At 36.4% G+C, this 27,981-nt stretch overlaps 2 protein-coding genes across 3 annotated transcripts; one reads left to right on the top strand and one right to left on the bottom strand.

Moving 5' to 3' along the window:
- Positions 1 to 442: 442 nt before the first annotated feature.
- On the bottom strand, positions 443 to 10,898 carry LOC117325777 (exosome complex component RRP40-like). Its single transcript, XM_033882230.1, has 4 exons — positions 10,695 to 10,898; positions 7,993 to 8,142; positions 7,313 to 7,467; positions 443 to 1,292 (listed from the first exon to the last, which is right to left on the bottom strand). The coding sequence occupies exons 1-4, from the start codon at positions 10,884 to 10,886 to the stop codon at positions 1,079 to 1,081; spliced, it is 711 nt and encodes a 236-aa protein (XP_033738121.1). The 5' UTR covers positions 10,887 to 10,898; the 3' UTR covers positions 443 to 1,078.
- A 198-nt stretch (positions 10,899 to 11,096) lies between these two features.
- Positions 11,097 to 24,621, top strand: LOC117325776 (histone-arginine methyltransferase CARM1-like). Of its 2 annotated transcripts, XM_033882228.1 has the most exons (14): positions 11,097 to 11,267; positions 12,515 to 12,637; positions 12,908 to 13,008; positions 13,224 to 13,328; positions 13,826 to 13,936; positions 14,441 to 14,618; positions 15,045 to 15,135; positions 15,584 to 15,665; positions 16,070 to 16,245; positions 16,830 to 16,967; positions 17,296 to 17,468; positions 17,587 to 17,679; positions 19,693 to 19,823; positions 21,508 to 24,621. In XM_033882228.1, exons 1-14 carry the CDS (start codon positions 11,135 to 11,137, stop codon positions 21,682 to 21,684), a joined length of 1,812 nt encoding a protein of 603 aa, XP_033738119.1. In that variant the 5' UTR covers positions 11,097 to 11,134; the 3' UTR covers positions 21,685 to 24,621. The 2 variants fall into 2 exon arrangements, with proteins under 2 accessions (XP_033738119.1, XP_033738120.1); XM_033882229.1 differs by lacking the exon at positions 19,693 to 19,823.
- Positions 24,622 to 27,981: the final 3,360 nt, after the last annotated feature.

Genomic DNA, 27,981 nt, shown 5'->3' with positions numbered 1-27,981 from the left:
CCCCATTAAATATGCACAGAATATGCCAATAATTGAACTTGATTAAGGGATTTAGGTAATAAGTCTTCAAAGCAAGTTTCATCAAAATCTTGTAATTCCTTCAAAAGATAATGTGCAGAAAGCGAATCTGGACGGACGGAAAATCACTTTGACCTCCAAGGAAAATGTTCATGATTTCTATTCATGTGCACATGCTGTGCTATTTCAAATGGACCTTTGACTTTAAGGCAAAACTCCTTTATTGACATATCAGTATCATTTAGGTATCTTTTGAATGAGAACGTTCAGTTGTTCCTTGCTTTTGGATCTGATGGACAAATTGCAGCATATCTCCAAGTCAGCCAAATTACAAAATTGCAATCTGACAAACTACAAAAAATGTTGGTAACCCATGTGGTCTTGTTACATTCAATAAGCAATGAAAAGGATAAAGTAATAAGTGTAGAGTCTGTAACATTATTTATTATCAAGTCAAATTATTAACACTTTTAATTACACATACTGAATTGCCAATCATACACAAGGCAACTGAACTTTCTCACAAACTATCAACAATGAATAATGTACTTATAATAGGAAATGGTTATGAACTCTCATTCGCACTCCGCAGGAAGATCTGTCACTTCCTTGACCCTGACTCCATGACAATTCTTGACTCTTATATTATATCTTCTCAAATGTTCTACTGATTGATAATGTTATTCCTCCATCCTTTCAAGCCAAGAAGTGATTTACCATATAACATGTTTTTTCCAAATAATTTTGATATTCTGAGAGTGAAAAACTTTTTTTCAATACATTATTGACATTAAATTCTAGGCTGCCTTGTATTAGTTACATGACATATTGAATTGAATGAGACATTTACATATAATTTTAAATCCTGCTAGAGTCAGACAATCATTTACACAGAATCTAGAATCCTGCTAGAGTCAATCATATACACAGAATCCTAGAATCTGCCAGAGAATCGGCCAGTGTTTTACACACAATTCAGAATCTTGCCAGAGAATCGGCCAGTCTTTTACACAGAATTCAGAATCCTGTTGAGAGAATCAGCCAGTCTTTAACACATTATTTAGAATCCTGCCAGAGAGTCGGCCAGTCTTTTACACATATTTTTTATTTGCATGTTTGTCATATACTCAGATGCACATATAGCGTTTGTGATGGCAATTGTTTCCACAACTGTCTTGGCCTTCACCCAGATCCGACCATTCATCCCCACTGCAGTCTCATAACGCATGCTCTTACCAAGCAACCTGAACAAGTCACAATCTGGACTGAGCACTCTGAAATAAAATAATATCATTTAATGCGGTATCATTCTCTTAATTATCACATAGTGGATTCGAAAATGGAAAAACACTTTATACATTGTACAAACAAAAACAGATTCACTTTCCAATTTAAGCAATTATACATAGTTGGCTATACTGAATTTCAAATCTGGCCTCAAATCAAAATGGAAGGGTTAATTAATTGATACTATTATATACTAAGCAAGCTTCATGACAGTCAAGACATTCCTATTGGAGTTGTGAACTGAAATTAAAGGACACTAAAACATTTGTATTCTATCATATTGACACAAAATAACAAGAACATATCAATATTGCTTGGTGATTCCATCCCTGCCAATTTAATTCATACATAAAAAGCACACAACCTGACATTGATGTCTGTTTTTCTAATTTAGTATATGTAATGTGTATTATAATACTCTCTGTGTGAAAAGCAGTTTTCAGTACTGATATTCACCAAGTACCGTGGTAATGAATATTGCTTTCATCAACACTCTCTAGATCATCTTTTGTGAATTGCTTTAGGAGTTTGTGGTGACTTACAAATTAATCCTTCATTTCAACAGTTCTACCCATATAAAATGTAACTACATGTCCTTCCTGTAAATATCAACTCATGCCCCATATTCACTTTTGTGCCAGGAGGATTGATATCAAGAAGCAGTCTAAATTCTCTGCCAATGACCTCTGGACTACACTTGACCCCTGACCGACTCACTTCCTTGTGGGGATGATTGAAACCTATGTAAAAGTTGAGGAAATTTATCAACTTTATTGAGTAGATTATATGGTGACTGTCTGCTTACAAGTTACCACTGTATTGTTCGATATACCGGCTGTTTATACTATCCGAGTACAGGTAATTTGGTGCGAATATTGCACGTGCAGATTGCCGCAGTTGTCTATATAAGCCGGTACAGCTGTGTAGTTCGTCAGTCAGATGGAAAGTCTCTATAGGACTGCCTGGCTCAGCTCTCCATGACTCGTGTAGTCAGAATGAAAGTCTTGATCAGACTGTTATGGTAACACTCACTGTCAGTAGTTTTGTGTACTATCGTTTATAGCAGGGCCATGTAGCCGCTAGTTTACTAAACTACTGTCATGTTGTCATATAGTATGTGTGTGGAGTGTGTGACAGAGTTGTATAACTTGTCTCTATGTCTGTATATTTTACACAGTGTTGTCTTAATAAAACTACCTGAACTTTATATATCTTAAGTTTGTGTTTATTTGCCAGACTTCACGTACAAATTATGACCCAGAATGTAAGACCCTGACGAACCCAAGATCACCGAACCTGGGTATAAATACTTTAAAGGTGTCTGTTTGAGGTGAAAAGCTTATCCTTTTACACCTACAAGAGGTATAAACTACCCTCCAATGACCCTTAAACAAATTTGTTTTTTTTTGTATATATCATAGGTTCTACAAAAAATATTCTCCAAACTTCCAATGAACCCTGACCTGTACTTACTTCCATGTGAGGACCCTTACCTGTACTTATTTCTTGTGTCTGAACCCTGACCCATACTTACTTTAGTGTGAGAACCCTGACCCATACTTACTTCTGTATGAGAACCCTGACCTGTACTTACTTCTGTATTATAACCCTGACCTGTACTTACTTCTGTATTAGAACCCTGACCTGTACTTATTTCTATATGAGAACCCTGACCTGTACTTACTTCCTTATTAGAATCCTGACCTGTACTTACTTCTGTATTAGAACCCAGACCTGTACTTACTTCTGTATGAGAACCCTGACCTGTACTTACTTCCGTATTAGAACCCAGACCTGTACTTACTTCTGTATATAGAACCCTGACCTGTACTTACTTCTGTATGAGAACCCTGACCTGTACCTACCTCCATATTAGAACCCTGACCTGTACCTACCTCCATATTAGAACCCTGACCCACACTTACTTCTGCATTAGAACCCAGACCTGTACTTACTTCTGTATGAGAACCCTGACCTGGACTTACTTCCGTATTAGAACCCTGACCCATACTTACTTCTGTATTAGAACCCTGACCTGTACTTACTTCCGTATTAGAACCCTGACCTGTACTTACTTCTGTATTAGAACCCTGACCTGTACTTACTTCTGTATTAGAACCCTGACCTGTACTTACTTCTGTATTAGAACCCTGACCTGTACTTACTTCTGTATGAGAACCCAGACCCATACTTACTTCTGTATTAGAACCCTGACCTGTACTTACTTCTGTATTAGAACCCTGACCTGTACTTACTTCTGTATGAGAACCCTGACCCATACTTACTTCTGTATTAGAACCCTGACCTGTACTTACTTCTGTATTAGATCCCTGACCTGTACCTACTTCTGTATTAGAACCCTGATCCATACTTACTTCTGTACTAGAACCCTGACCTGTACTTACTTCTGTATTAGAACCCTGATCCATACTTACTTCCGTATTAGAACCCAGAGCTGTACTTACTTCCGTATTAGAACCCTGACCTGTACTTACTTCTGTATTAGAACCCTGACCTGTACTTACTTCCGTATTAGAACCCTGACCTGTACTTACTTCTGTATGAGAACCCTGACCTGTACTTACTTCTGTATGAGAACCCTGACCTGAACTTACTTCCGTATTAGAACCCAGACCTGTACTTACTTCTGTATTAGAACCCTGACCTGGACTTACTTCTGTATTAGAACCCTGACCTGTACTTACTTCTGTATTAGAACCCTGATCCATACTTACTTCCGTATTAGAACCCTGACCCATACTTACTTCTGTATGAGAACCCTGACCTGTACTTACTTCTGTATTAGATCCCTGACCTGTACTTACTTCCGTATTAGAACCCTGACCTGTACTTACTTCTGTATTAGAACCCTGATCCATACTTACTTCCGTATTAGAACCCAGAGCTGTACTTACTTCCGTATTAGAACCCTGACCTGTACTTACTTCTGTATTAGAACCCTGACCTGTACTTACTTCCGTATTAGAACCCTGACCTGTACTTACTTCTGTATGAGAACCCAGACCTGTACTTACTTCTGTATGAGAACCCTGACCTGAACTTACTTCCGTATAAGAACCCAGACCTGTACTTACTTCTGTATTAGAACCCTGACCTGGACTTACTTCTGTATTAGAACCCTGACCTGTACTTACTTCTGTATTAGAACCCTGATCCATACTTACTTCCGTATTAGAACCCTGACCCATACTTACTTCTGTATGAGAACCCTGACCTGTACTTACTTCTGTATTAGATCCCTGACCTGTACTTACTTCCGTATTAGAACCCTGACCTGTACTTACTTCTGTATGAGAACCCTGACCTGGACTTACTTCCGTATTAGAACCCTGACCTGGACTTACTTCTGTATTAGAACCCTGACCTGGACTTACTTCCATATTAGAACCCTGACCTGTACTTACTTCTGTATTAGAACCCTGATCCATACTTACTTCCGTATTAGAACCCTGACCTGGACTTACTAATGTGTGAGAACCCTGACCCATACTTACTTCTGTATGAGAACCCTGACCTGTACTTACTTCTGTATTAGATCCCTGACCTGTACTTACTTCCGTATTAGAACCCTGACCTTGACTTACTTCCGTATTAGAACCCTGACCCATACTTACTTCTGTATTAGAACCCTGACCCATACTTACTTCTGTATTAGAACCCTGACCTGTACTTACTTCTGTATTAGAACCCTGACCTGTACTTACTTCTGTATTAGAACCCTGACCTGTACTTACTTCTGTATTAGAACCCAGACCTGTACTTACTTCTGTATTAGAACCCTGACCCATACTTACTTCTGTATTAGAACCCAGACCTGTACTTACTTCTGTATTAGAACCCTGACCTGTACTTACTTCTGTATTAGAACCCTGACCCATACTTACTTCTGTATTAGAACCCAGACCTGTACTTACTTCCGTATTAGAACCCTGACCTGTACTTACTTCTGTATTAGAACCCTGACCTGTACTTACTTCTGTATTAGAACCCTGATCCATACTTACTTCCGTATGAGAACCCTGACCTGTACTTACTTCCGTATTAGAACCCTGACCCATACCTACTTCTGTATTAGAACCCTGACCCATACTTACTTCTGTATTAGAACCCTGACCCATACCTACTTCTGTATGAGAACCCTGACCTATACTTACTTCTGTATTAGAACCCTGACCCATACTTACTTCTGTATTAGAACCCTGACCCATACCTACTTCTGTATGAGAACCCTGACCTATACTTACTTCTGTATTAGAACCCTGACCCAAACTTACTTCTGTATGAGAACCCTGACCCAAACTTACTTCTGTATTATAACCCTGACCTGTACTTACTTCCGTATTAGAACCCTGACCTGGACTTACTTCCGTATTAGAACCCTGACCTGTACTTACTTCTGTATTAGAACCCAGACCTGTACTTACTTCTGTATTAGAACCCTGACCTGTACTTACTTCTGTATTAGAACCCAGACCTGTACTTACTTCTGTATTAGAACCCTGACCTGTACTTACTTCTGTATTAGAACCCTGACCTGTACCGACCTCCATATTAGAACCCTGACCTGTACCTACCTCCATATTAGAACCCTGACCCAAACTTACTTCTGTATTAGAACCCAGACCTGTACTTACTTCTGTATGAGAACCCTGACCTGGACTTACTTCTGTATTAGAACCCTGACCTGGACTTACTTCCGTATTAGAACCCAGACCTGTACTTACTTCTGTATTAGAACCCTGACCTGTACTTACTTCTGTATGAGAACCCTGACCTATACTTACTTCTGTATGAGAACCCTGACCTGTACTTACTTCTGTATTAGAACCCAGACCTGTACTTACTTCTGTATTAGAACCCTGATCCATACTTACTTCTGTATTAGAACCCTGACCCATACTTACTTCTGTATTAGAACCCAGACCTGTACTTACTTCTGTATTAGAACCCAGACCTGTACTTACTTCTGTATTAGAACCCAGACCTGTACTTACTTCTGTATTAGAACCCTGACCCATACTTACTTCTGTATTAGAGCCCAGACCTGTACTTACTTCTGTATTAGAACCCAGACCTGTACTTACTTCTGTATGAGAACCCTGACCTGTACTTACTTCCGTATTAGAACCCAGACCTGTACTTACTTCTGTATATAGAACCCTGACCTGTACCTACCTCCATATTAGAACCCAGACCTGTACTTACTTCTGTATTAGAACCCTGACTTGTACTTACTTCTGTATGAGAACCCTAACCTGTACTTACTTCCGTATTAGAACCCAGACTTGTACTTACTTCTGTATATAGAACCCTGACCTGTACTTACTTCTGTATGAGAACCCTGACCTGTACCTACCTCCATATTAGAACCCTGACCTGTACCTACCTCCATATTAGAACCCAGACCTGTACTTACTTCTGTATTAGAACCCTGACCTGTACTTACTTCTGTATGAGAACCCTGACCTGTACTTACTTCTGTATGAGAACCCTGACCTGTACTTACTTCTGTATTAGAACCCTGACCTGTACTTACTTCTGTATTAGAACCCTGACCTGTACTTACTTCTGTATGAGAACCCTGACCTGGACTTACTTCTGTATTAGAACCCTGACCTGGACTTACTTCCGTATTAGAACCCTGACCTGGACTTACTTCTGTATTAGAACCCTGACCCATACTTACTTCTGTATTAGAACCCTGACCCATACTTACTTCTGTATTAGAACCCTGACCTGTACTTACTTCTGTATTAGAACCCTGACCTGTACTTACTTCTGTATTAGAACCCTGACCTATACTTACTTCTGTATTAGAACCCTGACCTGTACTTACTTCCGTATTAGAACCCTGACCCAAACTTACTTCTGTATTAGAACCCTGACCCAAACTTACTTCTGTATGAGAACCCTGACCTGTACTTACTTCTGTATGAGAACCCTGACCTGTACTTACTTCTGTATGAGAACCCTGACCCATACTTACTTCCGTGTGAGGTTGATGGGAACCTGGAAAAGATATCCTTCATCCCTGCCAATCACCCCAAGGCCGCCACTTTTTCCACTGCTATCTATGCAAACCACCTCTCCCTCCATGTCCTTGTTAGCCTCCACAAACTTACAGTACACTATATCTCCAACCTATCAATAGTCAGAGCTTACAATAAGATGATAATGACAATGCATTCACGTGGATGTTATTTCTGATAAAAGTTCCTACACTTGGCATTAATAAGTAAATCTACATAACAAAGAAGGCAGTGACACAATTATTAGCATCCAAATGTATAGTGTGAGGAATATTCCAAAGACAGTTTTCAATCATGCTTAACACTCACAAAATGAAGTCCCATAGACAATAGGTGTATGAAAATTTCAGATTGTATAGACCACAATATAATCTGACTGATTTATATTAAAAGTTTCCACAATTTGAGATTGATAACATTGCATAGGCATTGCTCTACTGATGTTTTGAACAGACCTCCTGGTTTTAACATAGCCACAGTTTATCGGTCTACTGTTACTTTCGCACACTGCTGTTTCTACTGTTACTTTCGCACACTGCTGTTTCTACTGTTATTTTCGTACACTTCTGGTTGTGATGTGATCCTCTGTGTACTTGTCAATTACTAGCGAGATGCTACACAAGGCTACTAGGTTTACCTTCACATCAGGTCTATTCCTTTTGGTAGCAGCTTCAAACGCTACATAGGGTAACGAAGCCTGGTCACTGCTTCCAACATCTACTCTGAAGATATCTCCTGCTTTTGCTGTAACAATTCCAAGGACTGTATCTCCTCTGACAGGTATGTACTGCAGAATAAAGAGCACAGCATTAGTAATCTGTACCAAATTAAATAAGAAATGAAGTGAAGATTCCAAAGTCCCAATTTCTAGATAAACTTTGTTTTCAAAAATGAAACTCAGTAGTCAGTACCTGTTTGTGTTTATTGTGGAGCATGACTCTGACACAGTATACAATTCCTTCTTGGTTGCAATTTTTGGCAATTTATTGTGAAAGAATATGTTATATGCCTTGCCCTTGGGCAAAGTCAGTGATTAAAATTAAATGATATCATACCTGCAGCTTCGCAAAACCCGATTATATCTTATACGGAAAGTATTGCCAATATTTGATTATTTGACCTGATGACCTTAAATATGGGTAGCTGGTACCAGGGAATCTCTATAATGAGTTGTGAAAATAACGTAAAACATGCAATCTGATTTTACTACATGAGAACAGTCTAACATTGTACTGTATGCACAAAGAAACTGTTTATGAACATAAAAAACAATGCAATAAGAATGGGTATATTTCCACCCATTAGCCTACTAAATACATTGCATAATAAATGCATTACTGTTTAAGACCAACTCAGCTTTTCCCATGGCTGTTCTTTGGCAAATGTTGTGGGTCATAATTTCTTTTTTTTTCCAACTGTTTAATTAAATACCCTAACCATGCCGGGTTTCGAACTTGCCACCTTTCACCCTCAAGGCAAACATCCTACCACTAGTCTTAATGAAAAGTCCCACTAGTCTGATCTAGTAAGGTGATCTTGTACTTTCTACTATTACACTACTTCCTCCTTCACAAAGTTTTCGCCCCTGAAGTCAACCACAACCCAGGTACTTAAGCTCCAAGAAAGCTTCTCAATCTTCTATAGCTTTCACTTGGAGAGGTGAACAGCACCAAATCTGCAATAGGAAGGAGTAAAGAAAAATAAACTAACCATGCCGGGCTTCGAACTAGCAACCTTTTGCTCTCAAGGCAAGCATCTTACCACTAGGCTAAAGGGAAATTCCCACTAGTCTGAACTAGTAAGGTGACCTTATACTCTCTACTTTTACACTACTCCCTCCTTCACAATGTCTCCACCCCTGAAGATAACCCCAACCTAGGCTATTTAGCTTCAAGGAAGCCTCTCAATCTCATACAGCTTTCACTTGGAGAGGTCAACAGCACCAAATCTGTAATAGGAAGGATTAATGAAAATACCCTGCCTGTTTGGGTCTTCAAACTTAAGTGACCTCTCGCTCTCAAGACAAACCTCCTACCGCTAGGATAAAGGGAAATTCCTGCTAGTCTGAGCTAGTTAGGTGACCTTATACTCTCTAATTTTAAACTTATACATATCACTTGGCAAATTTTCATGATTCAGAAAATTTAATTCTGAGGACAAAATCGGTTAATCCACTAAGTGATAATTGTATGCAATGTTAACACTGAACAAGAAATATCTTTAAAGAAGATAAACAGCATAGTTTTAATGCTGGTGGTTATAATGTAAAACTGCTGGTGAAATAAATTAAAGAACTAATTAATAAATGCGCAGTTTCAGCAAGGATAACAAAATTATATCAGTTTGAATCATTTTTGGTGATAATAAGACTGCATTTGAATCAGGAATATGATTTTATTAATGTGTCATTTGAATAGATACATCCACTTATTCAGCTTGCGTTCAATCTTAATTTTGTTTCGTCTTTAACTGTATATCTGCATTTTGCATTTACCGCTACATTGACCAATCACATACTTCAGCTTGACCAGTAACGCCACCTTTCGCGTCATATCCGGGGTCTAAAGAAAATTATACGGCTATGCCGAAAAACACTTAAACTGAGTCCATGGTATCTATTAAAAATAGATATACTTGGTGGAAATATTAAAACAATTTGTTGACAGCAATAAATGTAAGGAGATCTAGATGATAAATGATGGACACAGACTGGTCAATGGCCTCTCTATATTTATCTAAATTCAAGTTCTTAAAAACCTAAAGTACTCAAGACTTCTGGTAAACGTCTTTTTTCCTTTTTTCTTTCTTTTACACTGTCCTTTGATATAATGTCGTTTTCTATATATTCTTCAATTACGTTTTATTAAGCAGAGACATATATACTATATATGTCTCTGTATTAAGTAAGCAGATAAATGTAATGTAATAGAAAAGAAATTGAAAAGACTTCAAAAGTAATAGTCAATTTCAGTTACATTATTATTGTACTATTTGTTTAAACAAAATCTGAGACATTAGTTATCACTCTTTTATGATAATTTGATCCACCAGAGAATAGAAAAAATATCAATGTGTGTGCCCAAATGAAAAATATTCTTCCAAAAATAAAATGGAAAATTTAAAAAAAAATTAATAAAAGATATTTTGCTCTCCTTTATGGACCTCAAAGTGGAAACCAAACCCTTAGTCCAACACATTAGACAGAATGAGACGCTAAATTTCGATTATTTATCATACAGTATTAACTATGCTAAAAATATGTTTGTTATATAAAATTATGACTTGTGAAATGCATGTCGGTGTCCGTGTTATCTCCCTTGTCATGTTTACAACCCTCACCCTCTTTTGATAACTGTCGACCCAATAAACATTGGGATCTTTGTGTCTTAAAATTCCTGGTTTTGTTGCTCTTATCGTTTCTGTCTCCTGTCGAAGCCCTGGGCCTAGAATGACTTTTGATGTTTTCTCAGATGCCTTAAAACCGGTTACGATCTCCCCGGGAAGGACCACTTTTCCCACATGGTCGACCATTTTACATCTATAGTCTGTTTCATATCATTTGATGTCACCAAGAATTGTCTTTTCTTTACATCTTAGATTTTTGAATGTGCAATCAATTATATATCAATAGATAATAGCTATAGTTAATTGATAGGTTATTACCTGGGCAGACTTCTATTTTATATTTTAGTTCTGAGTTTGATTGTCCATTTGTAAAAATGTAACTCATGTGATCTTTCATAGAACAGACTGTAGCCTCGAAGTGGCATTTAATAAATATGGCGACGACGTACGACAACGTGCAGGTTGCTGTCCTCACAGAACAAGAGGATTTCAAGCCGGTCGTGAATACCAAATGTCGATTAGATGTCTCATTACAGAACGAAAGTGTTTTATTAACTTTTCACAGTGGTCAGTGTCAACAGATCCATCAATGCTGTTCATAATTGTCTTCAAGTCACTGAACAAAGGATACCGCCAATGTAGCGCCACCATAAAAAAAGTGTTTTATACGAGATGAAATCCATAACAATAAACAGTGATTTACTTTCTGCTGCCAATTAGAAACATGCATAAGACATATAAGTTTTTTTTGCTTTGTATAGAGTTTCAGTTATAGATTATCGATAAGGGGTGAAGGGGATTTGACAGCTCAGGATGAATAATTAATAATTTCAAATAATGCGTATAAGATTTGTTGATTGGAAGACGAGCATGTGAATTTCAATAAGATGAATTACTAAAACTCGCAGCTGGCTGTGTGCCACCTATTTAATAATTTACCTACAACATATTTCTATTGAAGGTCGTACTTGCATGTATATATCCTTCATGAAAAAAATATTTTTAACTCTTACCTGTATGTGAATTTCCATGAAGTGATTCAACTGTTAAAAATCACAGTTCACAGTACAACATATTTATAATTTGATGCAAAATATAGCTGTTGAAAGTCGTACAGTTTATCATTCTTACGAATCAGTATTTTCAACTCTGACTTGCATTATCTAAATTAAATGTTCTTATATAATTTCAAATTTGGCCAAGTGATATACAAGCGATGATAGTCTCCTTAATTGTCACCAAATATGTAATTGGAAGGATATGAAAAACAAGCAACCTCTTGCTCCCTAGGCATACACCATTCTATAGGGTTCATAGGAAATTTCTACCTACCTGAGCTACTAAGATGACATTGTATTCTGGAGTCATAGTTTTGCAAAGTTGTCTTGTTATAAGATGCCGATATTGGAGAAAGAAAGGAATTGTGTTACCTGGAAATTGAAAGGATCCCCTAACCATGGTTTTAATAGTGTTGTCCTTTGAAGCAAAGTTAATTTCATTTATGATCATTTGCCAAACTTCTTTGAACATCTTGAGGGACTAGAGTGGCTGTGGTATGAAACAGTTGGTTTGGCCTTAGTATAGCTTCCAAGTTTGTTTTTTTATTATAATTATTAAATAATCAATTATTAATAAAATTATTTAGCAATTCTTTTCAATTCCTAGAAGATATCTATTATTGAGTATGTAAGAAAATCCATTGCAATATCTATTTTCGAATTGTTTCATTTTTCAGTAAAATCATATGAGTGTAACAAAAAATTCATCTTTGAATATGTAACTTGTTAATGCATATATATATTTTTTTTTTTCAGATGACAAAGAATGCCATAAAATAGTTGTCAATAATGATACAGAGTTTTCGAGGCTGGGGAAACAAGGTGTTGTCTTTACTGAGGATCAGAAGAGTTCCCTGGTCAAATTCAACAGTGTACACAGTACGTTGTACCAAGCGAAATAGCTACTGGCTGTAATGGCATGTTTAACTGCAGAATGATTTTTTTTTCATAAAATCATGAAAATAATTAAGGAACATTCATAAGTATATGCTTACAAAGAGAGATTGTTCACTATTGTCTACATTGTTTGAAATAGATTGCCAAAATGATTAATGTATTGACCATTTGACAGGTTTTAAATTCTTTCATCAGATTTTAACTTGTATGTATGTTTGAATTCTGTTTAAATAAATTCTTTATTGTTTGCAGCAATGAAAACATTTCAATTCAGATTGAAGGAAATCAAATCTGGCCTTAAATCAACATTCTCTGAGAGAACAGATGAAGCATCTGCAGTGCAATACTTTCAGGTACTTTGTTGTCTTCAGAGTCCCATTTATAACACCCATAATTGTGATAACGAGAAACCAAAGAGTCGTATGTACTTCTGATTTTGGTTTTAGCTAATAACATGGCGTATATATTTTGATTGATAGCCACAGATCTATTTTCAGTGTCATAGTAACAAAACTTGTATGCTGGTCCACATTTACAGGTACCCCCTTTTTTGTTTGTTTCTTTGCAGTTTTATGGCTACTTATCCCAGCAACAGAACATGATGCAGGACTACATAAGAACTTCATCATACCAACGGGCAATACTGGCAAACCTAATAGACTTCCACGATAAGGTAAAGTCTGCATAGTTTCTCATAACAAGTCTACGGACATTTTGTTATCTCATAACTTTATATTCCTCTTAGACTACTAGCTTTCTTATTTGTACTTTCTGCATGTTGCACTCATTCATAGTCCATCGTTCAGGTTTGACCACAGGCTAAACAGGTTACCCCAGCATGAACGTTCAGGCACCTTTAATTTTATTTAATCTTGAGAGTTGTCCTACTGGCAGAGTTAAGCTCTTTGGGAATCCGTTCATAATTTTGTTATGTAACATTTATCAGAAATGTTTTTGTTATAAGTCTTGATCAGAGTCAGAAATTTGGACAGAGGAGAATTTATTAATGAAGTGTTTTTGCAAAGCATAAGAATTAAAATATTTTATGTAATGAAATAATGAAAAGCAGTCATTTATTTGTTTGGTTTTCTTTTAATATCATTATTTTAGAAATATTCCACATAATCATTGAAGAAAAGTTTTGTATGAATTTTCCTTTTTGCTTGACAGGTTGTTTTAGATGTGGGAGCTGGCTCAGGTATCCTGTCCTTCTTTGCCATCCAAGCAGGTGCTAGGAAAGTGTATGCAATAGAAGCCAGCAGCATGGCTAAACATTGTGAGGTAAGTTACTGTAATACATTTCTCTATAATGATAATTTATGAAATATAATCTTGTTTTTATTTGGTGGACCAAATGATTAATTAATGTCAACATAACTTAATAAAATGACTGTGTAAAAAAAAAAAATTGGTAAAAACAAGAAAACTTACCAAAATTTTGATGGTTTATCCAGAATTGTTATTGACTGAGAATATGGTTTAATACACAAGTTTGCGATCTGTTAGTCATTCAGTTCATCACTTTATCCAGCATATATCACAAATGATCTGCACCTGTGCTAAATTCAGGCCACTTTTTACAAATTATATTCCTGCAAATACTCTCCAGGTTTATTAACAATGTCATATTTGTTTTATTAACATTTTAGTGTGACTGTCATACTATTACAGAATTAACTTACAACCGGTACATTTCTTTTGTCCCTTTTGAGTGTTTTGTTTTCATAAACAATGTATCTGTTTCATTTAAAGTGTTAATGGTTTGAATTCTTGGGTTATTTGAAGATGCTTGTTCAACAAAACAAACTCGCTGACAAGATAATAGTCATACCAGGCAAGGTAGAGGAGGTGGAGATCCCAGAGGAAGTCGACACCATCATATCTGAGCCCATGGGCTACATGCTCTTCAATGAGCGCATGCTGGAAAGCTTCTTACATGCAAAAAAGTGGCTTCGACCAGGAGGTAATTCCCATTGAAGATATATTATTTTAAGGTGTTTGAATGAACAAAGTCCCAGCAGGGGACTTGTAGGAGAATTGAGAGGTGGATTGTAAAATGTGTAATTAGCCATTTTAGATAACAGATATATAGTTCTTTATGATGCATTTCGATAATTGCGATCTGTACCAATGGGGATCAAACTTCCACATATTGGCTTGTTTTCCTCTGTATATAGCCTTTGATCCGGTAGATATTCAAAATGAAGAGGTCAGAGCAGGCAATGGTTTAGGGGAAATGTTAACAAAAAGTGACAGATCTATCTGTAACAACAGTTTCCATATTGATATACTATACTATCTTATACACAATTCATTCACTCCTGAGAAATTTTCTGAATGATATGTTAATTTAGGCCTCAAATGATTGTAAGGAAAATTTTCTTTTCAGGTAAAATGTTTCCATCACAAGGAGATCTACACATAGCACCATTCACAGATGAAGCCCTTTACATGGAACAGTTTTCAAAAGCTAATTTCTGGTGAGTACAATTTGTCTGTTTCTCGTCTATCATCATTATCAAGTAATCCATATGAAAGTATCATAACAAATGAATTATTGTGGGAACATGATCAGAAATTTATGATTTGTAGTCTGAACTGTAACTGCTGTATGGATCCTTGTGATGTTCTTGTTATGATTGTAAGCAACCAATTGACTTAAACATCAGAATAAGCTGGTTTGTTTCATTATGTTCCGAAAGAGATGTTTAGAAGCATTAAACAACAGTTGATACACTATCAAGCCTGTATATGGACTTTATTTTGATATGTTTAATTGTAATTTTACCTGATTGGTTGTAAATACCATTTTCATGTAACCTTAGTCGCTGGAATGTTATATCTCGAACCTGTACCCATATTTGTTTTCATGTATAAAGTAAAGCCAGGTCTCACTGATAATGTTCATCACTTTGACCCCATGTACAGGTATCAGCAGTCTTTTCATGGAATAGACCTGACAAGTTTACGAAGTGCAGCTGTTTCAGAGTATTTCAAACAACCTATCGTGGTAGGTCATATTCTTGCAAAATTGTTCAGAAAATAGATTTCGGATATCGTACTTAATTTCAAAAAAATGTAAAAATGATTGTATATTTTTGATGAAGTAGGTGCTCTTAAAAGGTTAAAATGAACGTTTATCTCTGGTGAAGTAGGTGCTCTCTTAAAGAAATTACAAGTAATCATTGAATAGCTGGAGAAACAAAAAACAAGCTATTTACATCCTAAATGTTTCTTAAAAGTAATAAGTCAGTGTATTAATAAGGACTTCTCATAATTAGAAACTCGTTTTGTCATTTTGCTACCTTGGAACAATATCTCTGCATAAACAATGTTTTCACACATTTGAACTTCCTGAACTTGCTCTATGTGTGTGTGTGTTACATTTACTGGTATTTTAATTATATTTTTCAGGATACATTTGATGTCAATATTTGTCTTGCAAAATCCAACAAATACACAGTTGACTTCCAGACAGCAGATGAAACTGATTTACATGTGATTGAGATACCATTGACGTTTAGCATGCTTGAATCAGGTCTCATACATGGTCTAGCCTTCTGGTTTGATGTTGCTTTTCTGGGAACAAAGTAAGTTATGTAAAAAAATATTTCCGTTAAATATGATACATTAGTACAGCAAAAGGATTGTGTGTAATAATTCTAACAAAACAGTAAACAAATAAATAGGATGGGAACAAGAGAAGTGATGACCTATATCAAAGAAAAAGTTTCTTCCCAGTTCAGTTTCCTATATATTTTTCACTGGAAATTTATACTTGAGGCATTGGTTTACCTGTCTAAGGTAAGGCGATGTGTCATGGGTTCACTTGCAATGGGCTGATAATGCGTACTAAATCAAAAATATGTGATATATTCATTCACATTGATAGCTATCGAATCAAATTATAAAATCATTCGATGTCAAAAATTATCTTGCAAGAATTAATCATCTGTACATTGTTGGGATATGATTTCATATTATGTGGGGGAATACTTTGCCAAATCGTTTTGTTTGGTTCTGTTATGTTTATTTCAAAATCTCAGTCAGATATTGGAGATGATTCTTCCTATTAAAACATGGTTTTCCAGTCAATTAATATTATTTCCAGACATTTCAGCCAGTTGTTGTGAAATCATGAATTCTGTAAAATAATACAAACTGTCTGTTTCAGTGATTCCATATGGCTGTCTACAGCACCAACAGAGACACTTACCCACTGGTACCAGGTAAGGTGCCTCGTGGAAACTCCTGTGCTTGTCAAACGGGGGCAGACAGTCACTGGCAAATGTGTTCTACGCTGTAACAAGAGGTAGGTGTCTTGATACTTGTAGAATCTAATGATGAGTAATCTTCAAAATTATAATTCCGAAAGTAAATATTAATCTGGCCCAAGTTGTAAATGGTCAGTTATTTGATGTTTTAATGATTCCTGCTTTTATAATGTATCATGTTCTGGGATAATTAGCTATAATAATGTGTAGAAGCCAAATGTACAGCATCCTTTTTATAGGCCATATCCATTAAACTATCATATATATACTTCAAGGAACTCAATCTTTTGAGGTTAGTGTAACATTACTTCGAAAAGATTAAAAAAAAGTAAAAGTATACAAAGTGGGTTTTTTTCTGTATTTCAGACAAAGTTATGATGTTGATATCGAGGTAAATATCCCAGGAACAGGATCGAAATCCACAAATACACTGGACTTGAAGAATCCATTCTTCAGATACACAGGTCAAACTCCACAGCCTCCGCCTGGCCAACACACAACGTCTCCCTCAGATAACTACTGGAACAGTCTGGCTACAGGTAAAATCTCATGTTTATGTTTGTCAGGTGACTTATATCAATTGATACATAAATTTTATAGTTCCGTGTATTTATCATGATTGGTTTTAGAACTACTGTATATCTTGTCTACTTTAAGGTTCCACAATGTACATGAACGGACTGATAAATGGTATTGACCCAAACATGTTGCAGCAACAGGGAGTTGTACAGACAAACCTGATCCCTGTCTGTGAGTATACTACCTATACCACTGACCTTGACCTGTTCCTCTTCTGATAATGATAATATATAGCAGTTCCCCATACCATCATTAACTTGGGGTACTCTAGCTCAGGTGTGATCAGTATTGGGAAAATAAGAATTTGATATTGTACCATAGTTTCACATATTTTCACCATCAATGAGGGCTACTCTGGTACGTTTTACAATAAACCACCAACAGGAGGATATTTTCCTGCAATATATGTGATATTCTACAAGGGTTTCTCATACCTTACAGTCTCTATATGATTTCATCTCTTCTCTACAATATGGTCCACCTTGTACAGGCAGGTTTACTAAATGATAGTGAAAATTCAGTCACAAAAACAATCAGTTAAACAAAAGAGTTATTGAAAACGGAAACAATGTGGAAATTACTAATGCGATTACCTTTACAACTGGTTCTATACATACATAAAACAATTTCAAATTAAATTTGAACAGTAACAAAATAAAAAATAAATTCTTTTTATTATTTTACTGAGGGACTGCTTGTAGTGTTTGAACAGTGTGACAGTTACATTTTACATTATTTTTTCTACATGACAAAATTTTACTCAAGTATCACCAGTGAATTATTCATCGACATCACCAAGTCTGTGGTAATAAATAGTCCCAAATGCCTCTTTTGGATTAAGTGCATCACTACAGCATGTAACGATTACTTTGTGTGGACATAGTAAATACAGTTTTACTTCAGAGATGTGTCCAGGAAGTCCTATGTAATGTCCCGTTCTATATTTTTTATGAACTAACATAACAAGCACATGAATTTCGACTTAACTAGGTAATCGATGATAGAAATTTTATCATCTTTTAATCAAAATTTTATTTCATGACCAGGAATGCCTGTGTCACTCCTCCCCCATCATACATTGATTAACTTAGGAGTTTAGGTGTTTCTAATTCAGTATATATGTAGTTATTTTAGGATGCTGGTGTTTTGCATGGAGGCTGTTTTCAGGTTTAACCTTGATATATGTAAAATTATGACAGAAAAAAAGCAGTGACAATAAAAAAACAAAAATGTACTTCTGACCCGATTTGAAGTTTGGTTAGATTTTGTCTTTTATCTTTTCATTATTGTTATTAATGCAGTTCATTTTTACTGTGATTTAATGTACCTCATAAAACTTTCTCTTTTTCAATGTCTAGCTGTTGACCAGCTATTTGTTTAATCCCCAACACTTAGGTTTCCTTATCTGTTCATTATATAGGCTATGTGCTCTTATAGAGAGATAGAAAGTTTTGAAATTATTCTCAGTAATGTTGCAGAAAAGTAACAAGTATCATTACCAGTAGGGTTATGAATAAGCTCCCTGTGTTATAATCCAAATGACCTCGGATCAAATCCAAGTGGTGGAGCCACGTTGTTAGTATACCTATATTGAATATCTTTCTTCTGAAATATATATAATGCTTTGCTATAGTAAATGGGGAAGCAGCTTATAGGTTTAAAATCAGCTCAATAAATAACATGTAGGTCTCTTAATTAAAAGATACAACATGTAGTGTCTAGACACTCTACCTTAATCAGTTGTCATTGGTCTCGCTTGTGGTCATCCTGAAAACTGATTTCCAGATATTCATAATCATTGATGTGCACTATAAACATTCATTCTGCTGTCATTGGCCCACATGTACACCCCTAGTCATCCTGTCACCCCCTTTCCACTTCATGCACTCATGGTATTCCAACCATTGCACTTAGATCTCTTTAAATACAAGGATAGGCTACATAAATGGAGAAATGCCAGTTGTTTGCAATATAGATCAAGACAAGGTCCTGCCTGCTTTTTGTCCCTAAATTGTTTCAAAGTCTTTCAATCTCCATTTTCTTTTTATTTATAAGAGAATGATGATGGAAAGACAATCTAGATATATCATTGAGATTTCACACAACAAGCAGATGTGAAGAGTTTTAGTAAATGATGTGTGTTATCCTTATATATCAAGTGCATCACATTTTGCCTCCTTGCAGCTAATGTCGCACCAATAAACCCAGGCAGTATCCCCAGTGTTCTAAATTTGGTGACGAACAACACCCACCATGCAAACCGAACATCTGTCGGAGGAGGAATAAGTCCTGTTAACTTCACGATGAATACACAGGTCAGCATTAGCCCTAAATACTAGCATTAACATAGGCTTTTTCTATTTTCATTAATTAGTAGATTATTTTTTTCTTTCCACACCAGTTTTCTTGATATGTATTTACTGCATGCTTAAAGTGTAATCAAACAGTAAATGGCACTTTCAACCTTAGTAATTTCACATTTTTGATGTTGTCACATAGATGCTAACATACCACATCATGAAGTGCAATCTCTGATTTTCATTTAGCTGCCTTTCCCCATCCCCACTCCCTAAGCAAGGTATTCAGAAGTTGTTAGGATAAGTTATTCCTGTTTTTTTTATGTATTTGGGAACAGAATTGTCCGAACAGATATGTCAAATACATCTAGTTGTAAAATTGGAGAGACAGCTTTTTTTCCCCATATTCTTGTCCTTATGAAATACTTAAGTATAATTGGCAGTTATCAGTAAGCCTTATATTTGTATCCAGGTATGCATTTTTTAACAAGTTTAAAAAAAAAGATTTTAAATTTAAGAATGGCTCTTGACATTAGGAACCGTGGGGAACTCCAGTACATGTACCACTTGTATTTATTTGAAACCATTTGATTATAGAATCACATCTCTAATTAGACTCTGGCCACCTACTAACTTGCTGGTGTTGTATGAATTATTTATGAAGGAATGTGTTATATGCACCAGTATTTTACAAAGTAACAGCTTGTTTTGTACCCGCTATATATACAGTAATACTCTGCTAACTTGAACGTATGGGGTCCAGTTCAAGGAATGTTAAATGTATATAGTATTCAATGAATCCAAAGTCCGTTACCAGGTGTTGATCTGGTAAGTCAAGGCGGTAAATATGTTGGAGAATAGCCTGTATTTATATGGCTTTTCAGAATATAGAAATAAATATTTTCATTGTCACAAACTATTAGAAATATGAAAACTAGTTTTGCTAAATCATGGGTGAGGGCTTTCAATATTAATACTAAATTCAGTATTTTTTGGAAATATTTTCACCCTTATATACTACATTTTGTATGTCTTATGTTAAATTTTGGCAAATCCAGCTATATCAATATTTCAAGAATCTGACACTTTCATCTATGTACAATAGGTAGTTGTACAGGGATTCATTATAATAATGTTAATACATTTATTAAGTTCTGATCAATACCTGTGTAAACATAGAATGATTGATACCAGTAGTATTATATTCAGTATTAAATTATTGGATTAACTATGTATTGCAATCGATGAACAAAGGATAAACAAATGATGTTTAATGGTTTATGTTTTAAAACTGAATATATACAGGGAAATTACATATAATGTGACTTTGGCAACATAATAATAATCAAATGTTTTAAAGTTCAGTTCTAACAAATAAAAAAAATTCTTTTATCTGGGGTAATTACAGCAACTGTGAATATGTAGTCTGCAGTAATCACCTCATGATTTAGATTCTTGAGATAGCTACTGAGAGACAAAAAACAGATCCTGTATTGACAAGTCTGTTATACTCGGACATGAATGACAATGATCAAATTCCTGTTTACCAGGGAATGGTTTGCTGTAGAAAAATCTAAAATACATATTTTGGACAACTCATTATTGGTTCTTAGCTTGTAATGCTATCTAAACCATTCTAATATGTGGTGCAGATTGCTGTCAATAAATGTTTATCAAGTACTATTTCGTTTGTTCATTACAGAACTCCAGACCACCAATGACATGCAACAATTTGTGTAGTGCGACAGGAAATAACAGCACAAATACAAACATGCGAGGGGATATGTACCCTGTCAGCAACCAGTTTATGATTGGGGACTACGTCATGCCCGGAAATGTTGTGGTACCAACTCAGCTAAGAAAGTCAGAAGCCGTGTGAACAACTGTTACCTTGACAACAACTCATGACCTCAAATAACTTGTCGTTGGATCCACATTTACTGCTATACTTAAAACTCCTCCTCATTGACCTTGACATTCAGAAAGACAGCGGTACAGTTCGTAGTTGGTGTATGAGGAAGAGTGTTGATCTTCAAGCATATTTTCAGAGGTGTAACATTGTTGGGTGTTTCTAGACATTTGAAAGAAGCATTTGGAATAGACCTCCAAGAAATCTGCTTTTCTACAGCTACAAGACTTGAAACATTTTTAAGTATATTAAACTTGCTGGGATATTGAATGTAAATACATTTTGTATATGAGTAAAGCAATCCTTGTGACATAGTCATAAAAATTGTACCTTGCAATGGAAAGATGTGCTGTCAGAGAAAATGTCCCAGTAAGTAGTGACTTTACTGATATTATCTACTATGGCCTGGGTTATAATATCAACTTGTGTTGTGCTGAAGGTTTCCTGCTCTACCCACACATCACAAGTCGGGGGTTTGTTATGGGCTCATGAGGTAAATGAGGGTGGGGGTGTAGATAATACATGTTAACCTTGAACTTGTACCAGTGTGTTCTCTGTGTATCAAATTGATACAAAAGCCCATTTTCCATCCTTTCTCTGTTGAATGGTAATTTTATGATAAAAAGAAGTACACTGAAATCTGATTTCCAAATATCGTTGGGAAACCTTAAGTATCTCGAGTATTACCTTGATGACGTAAAAAGTTGTCCTTCTATGGCAGTTTGAATTTTTGGAGCATCGTCAGTCTCCTCTTGATGCATTTTATCTTATTTATAGATAACATCTTGTAGAGTCTATCATCATATACATTATACATACAAGTTGTTTCAAGGCAGGACTACCAAAGTAATGTGCTATATTACAAATGAAGGAGAGATGAAGCCGTCGTATGGAGTCATTCCTTCCTGTTTATCTTACATTCTTGGTTTTACAAGAAAGTTTCTGTAGGCCATTTCAATATTAAGCCAAGGATTGAACTGGTGAGTGTGTGCCTTGCCTTTTAACTTGCTGGATTATGCATAGATTACAAGCTGTGTGCAACATTCGTTTGTAATGCTGACTTGTATGGGTACACAAATAGGTAGATTTGTAATGAAATTAATATTTTGATGCATTTATATAGTTTTGTGAAAAGACCTGTAGCTCTACAAGACATGTATATATATGTATGCTTATTGAGGAAATTCAACAAAAAGAGAATTGAGGATGGCAAAATGAAAACAAAATCTTCAGGTTTTCTTACATTCAAAATTCTTGGTGCTTAATAGACAGGCATCAGATTATTGCAGGACTGATGGTTGAATACGTGGTTATTATGTCTCCCCTTCATATCAAGGAAAACTTTGTATTAGAACTGGTTCTTTTGGTGCTGGTTCTTCTAATACTTTCTTGTCCGTGTCATAACTTCTGAACAGTTTAAGACATTTTGACAAAACTCTCAGTCTATACTTGCATCACTTATAAAGACTTGCATCACTTAAAGCTGATGCGCATTGCACTGCCATTATGTCATTCAAGGTCATTTCTTTTCCAGGTGATAATTTTTTAACTATTGCAAGATATCTTGATGTAAAATTCTGTATACCCTCTATCACCCAGACAAAGTGTGAAATATGTCTTCGCCATAACTTTTAAATTATTCAACACTTAAGATTATCTTGATAATAATTAATAACTGTATATGCACCACCCACAAGCAATATGCAGACTACTATTAGGTGAAAGGTCAACTCAGTGCAAACATATTCAATGCCTGGTAAAGAAGAAGGGGAGACATATGTCCACAAAAACAAATCTAGTTATACATTTATTGTACATTGTAGAAGCAACACCGTATTAACATGGTATGTATGTAGTGTATAAATATGTATACAAAATCTTGAAAATTATGACAAGCATGTATACCAAGGAATGCATGAAAAACATTTTTTTACAAGAGGTAATGGTTCAATGTTTTTCATTCAGAAGACAGCTTTTTTTCAGCGGAAAACAAAATTGTCCAGGATTACCTTAACAGTAATCAAGTTCGAACAACCTGGAATATGTTACCATGATTTTTTTAAAGACATTTCTTTGTTAATATGCAAGTGAATTGTTCTGTATGGAAATGATGAAGGAAAGTCATTTCAGTTGAATATATGTATAGAAACTGTTGATATTTTTATTTTACATTAAACATGAAAACCAGTTAACAAGTTTACTGGGCAGTCTTGTTTCCATGTACCTCAATGTCTGAGTTGTGTTAATGTCTACATAAGAAATGATGTGTGTAGGTTAATAAGGAAAGTTAGTGAAAACAAACTTTTGACATATTGACACATAATAGGTGTTCTTGAGCACTGATTATCTTAATAGTAGAGATATACGTTATATATTCTGATTGGAATTTAGTGTATTCAGTGTATCTGTTGTATATCAAGTGTATTTTGCAAACGATTTCCTTCCTTCTGAATTCAAACGTGAAACTTTAAACAGGCATTTAGTGTTGGATATAATGCACATAGAAAGGGGTGATTAGAAGGTAATGCGTGTTGGAAAATCAAATTGCACTTGATTTACAATAGGTTTGGTTATCTACATGCTACACCCAATTGTTGCACCTTCAGATGTTCAGGTGCAGTAATGATGTCAATTAACAGCAGATTTTAAACAGATTATGTTTATCATGGTTGTTTTGAATTGTCCCCCAACAATATAACACTACTTTGTAGGAGTGACTCCATTAAACACTGAAACTTAACATTTTGTTATTCTTTATATCTGTCTTGCTTGGTATCCTGTTGAAAAAGAACATTTCTTTGTGTTTTAACAAAGGTAATTTTTGCTCACCAGTCCAAATAAACAACCTATTCTCATTTAATGTTGAAATAAAGTCTGATTTTGTAATAAATACAAACTATCATAATATATCGGTGTTCTGGACTTATTTCATTGGAGGGGGGAGATCCAACAGGCATCGCTGTTCATAAAATGGAATGATTTAAAATGTTTCTCACTTTGATATTATTATTAAAGATTTATTACTGATGTTCCTAGAAATAAGAAATTGTTGAGGAAGATGTCCCATTTGAAAATACACTGTAAATAAATGATATCTTTAGTCGCTTCGGTAAATGCACATTTAAATCATAAAGTTAAGGTAATAAAAAGGTAATCATCCCCTGGCAGTGGGATATAGGGATAGCCTTATACATTATACCTACCCTAATAACCATCAACTTAAGCTTACTCATAACCAACATTTCTTACATGAGTTTGCATTTCAACTGCCTTTGGTCAAAATGAGATCACTGTTACTATCAATTGATTTGCGACATCCATACCATTAAGTTAATGTGGATGCTGTTTCATCTGCTGATTTTAATCTTGGTACCGAGATACATGTACTTTAATTAGTTCATCTGTTTTACTACTTAAGGTCAACACAGTTTCCATAAGCAAACTCAGCAGGTGCATAGTTGTCGAAAAAGGAATTTGGACCCATGTAATATCTTGTCGCTACTACTTCTGAATGGATTGTTGTAATGAGATGGTATTTAATTCCACTAGTGAGCTGTGTACTGTCCACTGTTGGTCCTAACTGTGCATCATTCAAAGTCGTCACCATCTTGCATTTGTTATTGCTATTCTCCTAAATGGAACGAAATGTCAAGACAGACTTTTACTAACATGTATTCTCCACAGGTGTGGTTAGGAAATCTATGCAACATTCAAGACTGTCACCATGTTCGTATACATGTACATCCAAATCGTAAATCCCTTCAGATGACATCTTCTGATTCGGACAACACATCCTGCCATACCAGTGAGATTGGCTGCACTAGGAACTTTTGTTTGTGATCATCTCATGTTGATAAATCAGATAAGTATCCCCTCGCAACAGGGCGGCGAAGGAATATAAGCCAAAGGGTAGGCTCATAACCAAATGACATTCTTGCTCTACCGACTTCATTAATTATCCAATCGTCCTGAAATTTCTTCACTAGTTACTTGCAACTATCATTTTTAGCTCACCTGGTCCGAAGGACCAAGGTGAGCTTATGCCATACCGTGGCGTCCGTCGTCTGTCGTCCGTCGGTCCGTCAACAATTGACTTCTTCTTCATAACTACTGATCAGAATTTGACCAAATTTGGTCAGAAGCATCCCTATGGGGTGGCAACTAAAAATTGTACAAATGGTGGGGCTGACCCCCCTGGGGCCTGAGGGGCGGGGCCAAAATGGGTCAATATAGCTATATTGATATTAACAACTTCTTCTCTAAAACCAAGCAATGGATATCGCTCATAATTGCCTGGTAGCATCACTATGGGGTGGTGATTCAAAATTGTACAAATGATGGGGCTGACTCCCCAGGGACCTGAGGGGCGGGGCCAAATGTGGTAAATTGGGCTATATTGATATTAACGACTTCTTCTCTAAAACCGAGCCATGGATATCGCTCCTATTTGCCTGGTAACATCACTATGGGGTAGGGATTCAAAATTGTACAAATGGTGAGGCTGACCCCCCAGGGGCCTGAGGGGCGGGGCCAAATGTGGTCAATTGGACTATATTGATATAAACAACGTATTATCTAAATCTGATCAATGGATATCGCTCATATTTGCCTGGTAGCATCACTATGGGGTAGTGATTCAAAATTGTACAAATGGTAGGGCTGACACCCCCCCCCCCCCCCCCCCCCCCCCCCCCAGGGGCCTGAGGGGTGGGGCCAAATGTGGTCAATTGGGCTATATTTATATAAACAACTTCTTCTCTGAAACCGAGCAAAGGATATTGCTCATATTTTCTTAGTAACTTCACTATTGGGTGGGGATTCAAAATTGTACAAATGGTGGGGCTGACACCCCAGGGCCTGAGGGGTGGGGGCCAAATGTGGTCAATTGGGCTATATTTATATAAACAACTTCTTCTCTGAAACCGAGCAAAGGATATTGCTCATATTTGCCTAGTAACTTCACTATTGGGTGGGGATTCAAAATTGTACAAGTGATGGGGCTGACCCCCCAGGGGCCTGAGGGGCGGGGCCAAATGTGGTCAATTGGGCTATATTGATATTAACGACTTCTTCTCTAAAACCAAACGATGGATATTGCTCCTATTTGCCTGGTAGCATCACTATGGGGTGGGGATTCAAAATTGTACAAATGGTGGGGCTGACCCCCCAGGGGCCTGAGGGGCGGGGCCAAATGAGGTCAATTGGGCTATATTGATATTAACGACGACTTCTCTTAAACCTAGCGATGGATATCACTCTTATTTGCCTGGTAGCATCACTATGGGGTGGGGATTCAAAATTGTACAAATGATGGGGCTGACCCCCAGGGGCCTGAGGGGCAGGGCCAGATGTGGTCAATTGTGCTATATTGATATAAACAACTTATTATCTAAATCCAATCAATGGATATCGCTCATATTTGCCTGGTAGCATCACTATGGGGTAGTGATTCAAAATTGTACAAATGGTGGGGCTGACACCCCAGGGGCCCGAGGGGTGGGGCCAAATGTGGTCAATTGGGCTATATTTATATAAACAACTTCTTCTCTGAAACCGAGCAAAGGATATTGCTCATATTTGCCTAGTAACTTCACTATTGGGTGGGGATTCAAAATTGTACAAGTGATGGGGCTGACACCCCAGGGCCTGAGTGGCGGGGCCAAATGTGGTCAATTGGGCTATATTTATATAAACAACTTCTTCTCTGAAACCAAGCAAAAGATATTGCTCATATTTGCCTAGTAACTTCACTATTGGGTGGGGATTCAAAATTGTACAAATGATGGGGCTGACACCCCAGGGGCCTGAGTGGCGGGGCCAAATGTGGTCAATTGGGCTATATTTATATAAACAACTTCTTCTCTGAAACCAAGCAAAAGATACTGCTCATATTTGAGCTCATATCTGTGGGCATCCCTTTGGGATCGGGATTCAAAATTGTACAAATAGTTGAACTGACCTCCCTTGGGGCTGAGAGGCGGGGCCAAAAGGGGTCATTTTGGCAGAATTGATATAAACAACTTTTTCTCTGAAACTAAGCAATGGATATCTCTAATATTTAACTGGTAGCTTTCCCTTGGGTTACAAATTCAAAATTGAACAAATGACAGGGCCAACCCCCTGGGGGTGAGGGGCGGGACCAAAGGGGGTCAGTTTGGTTAAATTGATATAACAACTTCTTCTCTGAAACTAATCAATGGATATCACTCACATTTGTGTGGTAGCATGGTCATGGGGTGGAGATTCAAAATTGTACAAATCTTAGGG

The sequence above is a fragment of the Pecten maximus genome, chromosome 4, assembly GCF_902652985.1.
Source record: "Pecten maximus chromosome 4, xPecMax1.1, whole genome shotgun sequence".
Taxonomy (NCBI): domain Eukaryota; kingdom Metazoa; phylum Mollusca; class Bivalvia; order Pectinida; family Pectinidae; genus Pecten; species Pecten maximus.
This window is presented reverse-complemented; position numbering and strand designations above follow the sequence as displayed.